The sequence below is a fragment of the Hylobates moloch genome, unplaced genomic scaffold (genome assembly GCF_009828535.3).
Source record: "Hylobates moloch isolate HMO894 unplaced genomic scaffold, HMol_V3 SCAFFOLD_7, whole genome shotgun sequence".
NCBI classification, from domain to species: domain Eukaryota; kingdom Metazoa; phylum Chordata; class Mammalia; order Primates; family Hylobatidae; genus Hylobates; species Hylobates moloch.
The window spans coordinates 116,258,650-116,268,596 of record NW_026652282.1 but is presented as its reverse complement, the minus strand read 5'-3'; the positions used below and the strand labels follow the sequence as shown (position 1 = coordinate 116,268,596).

General features: G+C 43.9%; 1 protein-coding gene across 1 annotated transcript in view; it reads right to left on the bottom strand.

Moving 5' to 3' along the window:
- Positions 1–8,165, bottom strand: part of SLC9A6 (solute carrier family 9 member A6) — a 66,545-nt gene extending 58,380 nt beyond the window's left edge. The window contains exons 1-3 of the mRNA XM_058441359.1: positions 7,714–8,165; positions 7,049–7,134; positions 6,688–6,775 (exon numbers count right to left, since the gene is read on the bottom strand). Of these exons, the coding sequence (XP_058297342.1) occupies positions 6,688–6,775; positions 7,049–7,134; positions 7,714–8,127 (588 nt within the window). The 5' untranslated portion in view covers positions 8,128–8,165. The remainder of the gene's footprint in view (positions 1–6,687; positions 6,776–7,048; positions 7,135–7,713) is intronic.
- Between the last annotated feature and the right edge of the window lie 1,782 nt (positions 8,166–9,947).

Below are 9,947 nucleotides of genomic sequence, written 5' to 3'. Positions count from 1 at the left end.
TTTTTTTTTTTCCTGAGACGGAATCTTGCTCTGTTGTCCAGGCTGGAGTGCAGTGGCATGATCTCGGCTCACTGCAACCTCCACCTCCCAGGTCCAATCAATTATCCTGCCTCAGCCTCCCGAGTAGCTGGGATTATAGGCGCACACCACCACGCCTGGCTAATTTTTGTATTTTTAGTAGAGATGGGGTTTCACCATGTTGGCCAGGCTGGTCTCGAACTCCTGACCTTGTAATCCATCCACCTCGGCCTCCCAAACTGCTGGGATTACAGACGTGAGCCACCATGCCCAGCCCTATAAAACTATATTGATCGACTATAATTGTTTAGTAATGGCTTTACTGATATCTAATTTAAACACCAAAAGTTCATCCTTTTAAAAACTGTACAATTCAGTGGTCTTTAGTATATTTACAAAGTTGAATATCAATCACCACTATCTAATTCTAGAACATTTTCATCCCTCCAAAAAGAACCACACACCTACTAGCAGTCACTCTCCATTCCCCCATGCCCGAATCCACAGCCCCTGGCAACCACTCATCTACTTTCTTTCTTTATGGACCTGCCTTTTCTAAACATTTCATATAAATGAACTCCTACAATATATGGCCTTTTGTGTCTGACTTCTTTCACTTAGCATAATATTTTCAAGGTTTATCTATGTTGTAGCATGGATCAGAACCTCATTTACTTTTACGACCAAATGATATTTCATTGTATGGACATACCTCAACTACAAATAAAACCCAAACTTCTGGAACTTTCCTTAACTCCATGCATAGTATACCACTACTAGCTGCATTTTACCTTCCTAATGCCTTTCATTCTGACTAGCCAGCCATTCTTTCAATATGTGAATGAGTGTACTATGCTAGGTAGGCCTCCAGGGTTCAGAGATGAAAACAAGGTCCCTCCTTCAAGGAAAACTCGGTCCAGTTAGTGAAAACAGACTGAATAAACAATCATAATGCAATATATATATGTATACAAGGTATTATAAAAACAGAAAAGAGGCAACTACCCAAGCCTGGGGGAGTAAGACATTAGGGAAGTCTTTCCAGAGATGTCACCTGGGCAGGTAACAAACTAGAAGAAATGGGTATATTCCAAGTAGAGGAATAGTAGTACACATCCAGTCAAGGATGGAGAGAACACAGCCCATCCAGTGAATCAAGTAGTTCAGTACGGCTGGCTTATAAAGTGACAAGAGTTGAGGTTTGAAAGATTGGCAGGAGTTGAATCATAAAAGATCTTATCTGTTGGGGCAGGGAGTTTAAAGTTTATCCCAAAAGTAAAATGAAGTCACAGAAGGCAGAGGCTTAATATCAGATTTCCACTTAAGAAAGACTGGTCTAGACTAGAGAGGGTCTAAAAGGCTAGATACAGGGCTACTGTAGGCATTCAGGCAATAAGAGTTTAGGTCCTAACCTAAGAGAGTACTGACAGGAGGGGAGAAGGATTTTTAGAAGGTATTATATTTTAGTAAGATTTAGTGACTGAGGAAGGGAGATGAAAGACTAAGAGGAACGTTAATTGACTTGGTAACCAGGTGGGTAAGTTGGCCTGAGCACTGAGGGGGATAACAAGGCCATTCAATGAGGTAAGGAACATACAAAGATGAACAGATTTACAGGGGAAAAGGCTACGTTCAGTTTTGGACACATTGAGTTGGATGTACTTGTGACACACGCATAGTTGCATATGTGGTATCTGGAGCTAAAGCCAGGGGTCTCAACTGGAGATATACACTGTGCAGTCATAAGATGGTTGAAGTCAGATGTAGATGAGATCGCCAGCAGAGCAAATAAAATGGGAAGAAGACTATGATATAGATCTGGGGTTTGATCTATTAATAGCCAACATTAAGGGGCTGCTAGAGGAGAAGGAGCTGATGAAGGAGTCTGAGAAGAAAAACCCACAGGAGTAGAAAAAAAAGGAACCAGTGGTGGCAAAGTCAGAAAGAAAGGGAAAAAATTCATTTTTGAGGAGAAGGAAGTGATAAAAACTATCAAATGCTATAGTAAAGTCAAGTAAGGCAGGCATTAGAAGTATCCACTGGGTTTGGAAACAAGGAGGCCATAGGTGATCTTGATAAGAGCAGTTTCAGTGGAGTAGCAGGGGTGGAAACCAGACCCAAGTGAGAAGTGATGAAGCAGAAACGAGGAGGTATAAGAGCAGTCGTTGCCAGCTGGGTGCAGTGGCTCACACCTGTAATCCTAGCAATTTGGGAGGCCGAGGCGGGTGGATCACTTGAGGTCAAGAGTTTGAGACCAGCCTGGCCAACATAGTGAAACCTCATCTCTACTAAAAATACAAAAATTAGCCGGGCGTGGTGGCGGGTGCCTGTAATCCCAGCTACTTGGGAGGCTGAGGCAGGAGAATTGCTTGAACCCAGGAGGTGGAGGTTGCAGTGAGTCGAGATCGTGCCACTGCACTCCAGCCTGGACAACGGAGCAAAAACTCCGTCAAACAAAAAAAAAGGCAGCAGTTGCCCAGGAAGCAGGGAGAGAGCAGAGAGGAGGGATCCTTCTGGTCAATTTATAGTCACATATATTTTTTGGAGTAGTAATGATTCATTCGTGAACAGTAGTATAATGACACCAACTTTAAAAACGTTTAAACAAAGGTTCAAATTTAAAATAAACGAAAGACACCTTTTAAAAATATCTCACCTCCAAAAACAAAATTAGAAACTGTTAGATAGCAACTGCGCTTCACAGACATAACCTAGAAGAGAAAAGCCTGTAGATCCAGTCGTTCTGCCTGTATGAGATAGAAACAGCTCTTTTCTCTACTATTCCACAAGAGCTAATTAAGAGGCTCAGTAAAAGCTGTCCTCTTATATTTACATGCAAAAATCACAGAAAAGCTACTACAAATGCTAATAATGGCAGCATAAATTCCTTCCATGTCCCCAAGCCCAACCATGGTTGTTGTTTTTTTTTTTTTTGAGACGGAGTCCTACTCTGTTCTCTGTTGCCAAGGCTGGAGTGCAGTGGCGTGATCTCGGCTCACTGCAACCTCCGCCTCCCGAGTGCCCACTGGTTCTACTGTTTGCCCAACCCTATGCTGAAGCATCACTGGGTACCCTGAGGAGAGCTCAGCACTTGGGCAAATTTGAAACACATACCTTGGTCGATAAAACAACAGCATGGAGAATAATTATTTAGACTGGAAACAAAATCAAGATCCCTTTATTATGGCATAAGGCATCTGAAAAATTGGGATTCACTTGAAAAAAATTCACAGATCAAGTTAACAAGGGTTCTGTAAAAGGCCAAATCCTAGTCAGAGAGTCAAAGCAATTCTCAGTGAAAGGATACAGAAACAGCGCTTTGTTAAGAGACTAAAGCAGAAACTTCTAGCCTCCTACATAGAGGGAGGCACAGAAAATATTTATATTATGAAATTTTAAATGACCACTAACAGGCAACAAAGAACACAACCACGGCTGGGTGCTGTGGCTCATGCCTGTAATCCCAGCACTTTGGGAGGCCGAGGCGGGTGGATCACGAGGTCAGGAGATCAAGACCATCCTGGCTAACACGGTGAAACCCCCGTCTCTACTAAAATTACAAAAAATTTAGCTGGGCGTGGGGGTGGGCGTGGTGGTGGGCGCCTGTAATCCCAGCTACTTGGGAGGCTGAGGCAGGAGAATGGCATGAACCCGGGAGGCGGAGCTTGCAGTGAGCCGAGATAAAGCCACTGCACTCCAGCCTGGGAGACAGAGCGAGAGTCCGTCTCAAAACAAAAACAAAAACAAAAAAACACAACCACAAAGAGATATCTTTCACAAAACAGAGAGATCCTACCCCTCTTACACATTCCTGACTCTCCTGTGCTGAAAACTCTCCCAGTGATGAAAGAAATCAGCATCACCCAAGGCCCTACTATTGTGTGATTCTCCCAGTTGGCAGTGACTGGTTTCCTCATGGATTTCAGCCCATTCTTCAGCTGATCACACCTGAAGCCTCTGATAGTCAAAAATATAGGAAGAACATCACTAGGGCATTAAGTGTGACCAAAACTGATACAATTTCTACAGATTAGTTTTGTGAAAGATATGATGAGAAATAAGGTATGAACCATAGTCATTAGATGATAAGTGCTTTGAGGGCAGATACTGTGGCTCAAACACGTATTTCTCATCATATCCCATACATCATAGACATCTAATCAATATTTATTGATGAATCACATTGGTTAAACCTCGGATTCCGGATGCCTTAAGCTTAGGGCAATACAAATATTTCTGCCATATTTTGCTTTTTACACCATCTGTAAGCACAGTGTAGTGAGTGATCACTTTTCAGACTTAATTTAACTACCTCGAAAACTTTTACTAACAGTGACTCACTTTTAAGCTTCTTAAGAAAGCTAACCCAATGAGCAAAACATGTGGGTGCTTTCCAATTGTGTTTGTAACTGGAGCAATTGATCTATATTACAATCTAGAAACTGATCACTTTGGCAATTTAAACTGTTTTTACTCTTGCTTCTCAGATAAAGGAAAAGCTTATTTTTAATAGCATTTTCCAGGATTTACGTAGCTAACCCAATATCACAGGAATAAGATCACCAGTGGGCTGAATCTTAGAGGTCTAGGCATCCCATTTTGATCCCAGAGTCATGCTGAAAAATAAAGGTTTTAAAATAATATATTAATAATAATAAGGTAGCTATGATGTTGTGAGAGCTATAAGAAAAATGACAGACAGTAAATAGGACTAGAAAACTTCAATTTCTGGCCAGGCGAGGTGGCTCACACTTATAATCCCAGCACTTTGGGAGGCCAAGGTGAGAGGATAGCTTGAGCCCAAGAGCTTGAGACCAGCCTGGGCAACATGAGAAGACCCCCCCACACTCGCGTCACCAGAAAAATAAAAATAAAAAATTAGCCAGGTGTGGTGGTGCACACCTGTAGTCACAGTTACTCAGAAGGGTGAGGTGGGAGGATCGCTTAAGCCCAGGAGGTTGAGGCTGCAGTGAGCTATGACCCCCCCCCTCCCCACCGCACTCCAGCCTAGGCGACAGAGCAACACTCTATCAAAAATAAAAAAAGGAAAAGAAAACTTCAATTTTCATGGTATTGAAAATACTTTGACCCTCCACAAAAAAAGAAAGAAGGAAGGAAGGAAGGAAGGAAGGAAGGAAGGAAGGAAAGAAAGAAAGAAAGAAAGAAAGAAAGAAAGAAAGAAAGAAAGAAAGAGAAACTTTGACCCAATCCCATCTATTCTCGAACTGGACTTGCGAGTTAAGTTAGGAGGCTGTTTGGTCCACAGCACCCATTGCCCACAATGAGAAAATAGGACAGGCTAAAGAACGCCAAGTCAACTCCAGATCTGACTCCCAGACTAACTCTTGCACTTTACATTCCACAAGAGATACCCTTGTTTTTCCCTCAAAAAATACTAACACTAAGGTGCTCTATCACTTTTTATTAACTTAGAAACCTCACAAAATGCAATCGGTAATCCTTCTTTTCTACTTCAGTCCTAGAGTTAGATGAGGTTAATGATATCAGCTACCATAGAGAAAATATTTCCAGGGCAATTCAAAGCCCCTATTTGATTCTTTTAAAAAGACTGTATTTGTCCCTTGACTTATGAGACTGACCAATTAAAAGAGTTGTTCTGGGCCTAATCTGAGAAAATGCAGTTGTAACAGCAATAATAATAATAATAGCACAGCTATCATTTCTTGGGCATTTACTTAAGGGTCAGTTACTAGTCTAAAAACATTTCTTCCTCACAGTAATCCTACTATCATCATCCCCAACATATAGATGATGGTAAAAGAGAGTAAGGGACTTGTCTAAGATCACACATACCTATGGGCAGAGTGGGACGGGAATCTAGGTCTGATCCTAAAGCAGGGGTTGGCAAACTACAGCCCTTGGTCTGTTTTTGTATGGCCCAAGAGCTAAGAATAGTTTTTATGTTGTAAAACTTTGTAAAAAGAAAAAAAATCAAAGAAAAAAATGCAACAGAGACAGAGATCTACGTATCCACAAGGTCAACAATCATTACTACCTGGCCCTTTACAGAAAAAAAAAAAAAATTGCTGACCTCTGGTCTAAAGCCTTGTACCTTTAATTACCACATCATACTATCTCTCTCTATAAAAGAAGTATCTCTGATCAGTTCATTACTTTAACTCTATAATACTCATTTGGCATTTAACCAAATTTAAGATGCCATTATTTTCTTTATATGACCTGCCTATAAGTTCCTTGAAGGCAAAGATCTTATACCTCTTTGTATTTTCTGAGCATAATACATAGAAGGTTTATCAATAAATGTTTGTTGAGGATAGTAAATAAATCACACACTGTTATGCAGAAAATTATATAGAAATATATAGCTTATCTGGCCAATTTGGCTTAAGGTGCACTGCAAATGAAATGCAAAACATATGAAATATAAAAACCATCTAATATGTCTAAAAACGAGGAATCTTAGTGAGCAGAGATATTTTACACGCAGGCTCAGAACTGTATTCTCTTACAAATGAAAAATAAGCCTGAGTTCATGCATTTTCCTGAGGCACACAACTACCTTTCCTTGCTACCCTTGAGAGATGCACATTCCAGAAGTCTGGATTTACTAGGGGGCGCGGGTTTGCATGGAGCAATGTCTTTTGTGCCAAAGCTTCATCTACCTATCTGCAAGTCTGAGAGACAAACCTCGACAAGCTCACGGTTTAACTGTTCCAAATGAAGATAATCTTCACACATGTACTGCACAGAAAGAACTGTTTGTCCGCCCTCATCTCTTCAGCAATACCCGCACAGTCAGAGTAATACAGTCAGCAATATGTATCTTCTTTTCTCCTCTTGAGGCCCCAGCACAGCTCAAAATGCCTCTGAGCCCACACTTTGATTTACCCTTATCACCTTGTCACCAAAAAAAAAAAATAATAATAATAATAAACCTCAGAAAGCAGACTGAGACACAAGAACCGAAGCCATTTATTCTACAATCGGTCAATAACCTCATGCCAACAGCAAGTCACCCATACTGCATATGCGTGGTGTTTGTAATTACTGTTTGTCTGAACTGTCCAGATCATCGTATAGTACACTACACTTCTGGAAGGACCTTAACTCTTCCTCGTCCTCACTTTTGTATGCCTGAATTGGAAGGGTCAACCATATGAATCCATATCAGATATTAGAGGCATAGTACAATAAATGGGACGTCATTAAAAATGCCCTAAGCCTTCTGTAGCCTATTTCACGTTCGGGTTTTTTTTTCCGGACTCCACAAGAATAAGATTTTCCTTTGCAACCTCGAAAGGACAGGGCGTAGCAGGAGATAGGTGTTGAGTAAAGGTCGACTCTGGCTCCAAAAGAACGCCAGATTCTGGGCAGTAGAGATACTACTGCAGTTTCAATGAACCTTAAACAAACTGACACCCCAGAGAAACGGATCGCAATGGTGTCTCCCCTCCCCCAGCCCCCAGCCCAATTCCAGACACCGCGCCCACTCGTTTTCCATCCTCAGCCCCGGGTCCCGAGCTTGGTGGGCAGGGAAAGAGTTGGGAGGGTGGGGGTGCGGAGGAAAAAGGGGGTGGGGTCGGAAACGAAAAAGGTGTGGAGAGGCAGATAAAATGGGGCGCGAGGCAGAAGAGGAAAGGGGGTGAGGCAGAGAAACGCAAGGTAGGGGGAAGGCGAGGCAGAAAATGGAAGGAATTAGAAGGGGAGCCGAACGTAGGCCGAGCAGGGCCAGCAGAGGAGGCGAAGCAGCCGGCGGGCAGAGAAAAGGGCAGCGCCAAGGGGCTGACAAGGGTTGAGGCACTTGCCATAAATCATAGCCAGGCCGGTTTCGTGCAGGAAGCGGGCCCGGCGGTGCTTGAAGAGCCAGATCGTGAGGATAGTGAGGGTGAGCAGCAGGATGAAGATGAGGAGGTTGGCGCTGTCCTGCCGGTGGCTCTCCTCGGCTTGCTTCTCGGACACGATCTCCTCGTCCATGGCTCTAGCCTCTCCGCCGCCGTCCGAAGCCCCTGCCCAGTCAAAGACGCCCACTGCGAGGAGCAACCAAAGGGGCCGCATGAGCCTGCGGGCTCGGGGACTGCTGCCGACGCCACGGCGGAGGGGTGCCCGCCGCCAGCCGCGCCGAGCCATGTCTCCCCCCGCCTCCCGCCCCTACCTCACCGGCGGCCGCCCGCGGTCGGACCACTCCCCGAGGGCTCACGGGAAAGGGGCGGGGCCCTGGGGGTAGGCGTCGGAGCGCGCGCCGCCGCCGCCGCTCTTAAAGGGGCCGCGACATCCCAAGCTCGCTCTGCCCGGTTCCTTTGCCCCTCTGTCCCAGGTCACACGCACCGACAGGTGCTGCCGGGAATGAAAGGCCGTCTAAACTAGCCCACTGCCTTCGGCTAAAGAAACATCGGCTCAGTGTAATCAAGCAGAAGCAGACTGCGCTTTCTACTTTGATCCTATTCTCAGAGCTCTCAGGGGAATCGATCTTTCATAACCCATCTCAATATCGTCCCCCAGTGTCTCTTAACAGGATAAGTTGTCCCCTTGGGAGGAGCCTCAATCTCCATCTCTGTAATTTAAATTTAAATCGGATTCTCCTTGTATTGTCCTCATCGGAAAAAAAAAAAAAAAAAGCACCACACACACACAGAGCACTGTAGCAGTTCATAAAACAATCGACTCAAAGGTATGGATTATGTGTGTGTCTGTGTAGTCGGTTTTCTTTACATGTAAACATCTGATATAAGTCATCTCTCACGTTAGGAATCTATACACAGAAACTCATCAACCTTACAGCAAAGATTGGATCGGTTTGTGCTTAGATTTCCCAATGCTCGTAAACACTTCCCTCCCAAAGAAAAAACCTTGGGTGGTGTGGTGGATTTCTCCTTCTCCTCTTGCTCCTTTTTACTGCTGTTTTAAAGCAAATGTCCCCAGCTCCGAAGTCACCCTTGACCCCTATCTCTCATCTCTCCTCTTTAGTATTCCTCAGGACAGTATTTTTTTTTTCTGTTCTCAGCCCGTCCAACCTCTCTCACCAGAATTTTCACAGTTCTCACCTCCATACTGGAGCTTTGTCTTTTGAGAACAGTGACTTCCTATTTTTTCCATATTTCTCCGATCTCTCCTTAGTTTGTGTGGGCTCTTTGTTTTCTCAAGACTTTGATTTCAACATGAATGATCTACAAGTTTCAAGCCCTGGCCTGCTGCCCTAACTTCAGGCCTCTACCTGTTGGATTCTGAGCATACCCTGTTGAGGCTCCTACCACCCTCAAAACTAAACATATTTTGAAATGAGCTCATTTGAAATAGGTTCCCCCTACAAGTACAAATTCCTTCTCAAATTCTTCATACCATCAGTGGTACTACTATCAGTTCAATTCCTATCATTCTGCCTGGAACTCATGATTCTCAAATGGTTCTTTCCATCTCATGGCCATATAACCTCCTTGCTAAAACAAGTAATACTCAGGCAACTCCAAGCTGCCCCTGTGTGTATTCACCCTCACTAACCAGCTCTCTAAGCTCTCAGGATGATGAGCTAAACAAAAAAAACACTCAAACGATGTCCAATTCCACTTTCTGTCCCCGTCAGGTCAGGAACTGTCCCAAATCAGAGCCAGTGACTGTGTGCCCATTCTCTGCCATTAGTACTTGGGTCTGTGTCTTCCCAAGAAACCTCATGGCTGCCTGTTCCCCTATACCCTGACTCCACTCGAACCACACTGTCCTGTTCACACAGGGCTGGGCTTTGTGGAAGCAAGAAACCTAGGTGAGGATCCTTCCCAGTCTCCCCATCATCCTCTCCCCAAAAGACCTAGTAAATGAGCTTACCTGCTTCTTCATGCCTAACTGCTCATTCCAAGGCTGTTTTGTCACAGCACAAACCCACTTTTCACTGAGTGTTTGGAACTTGAAAAAAAAAAAAAAAAAACTGAAGCCACAGATTGCTTCCCTGACCAGAG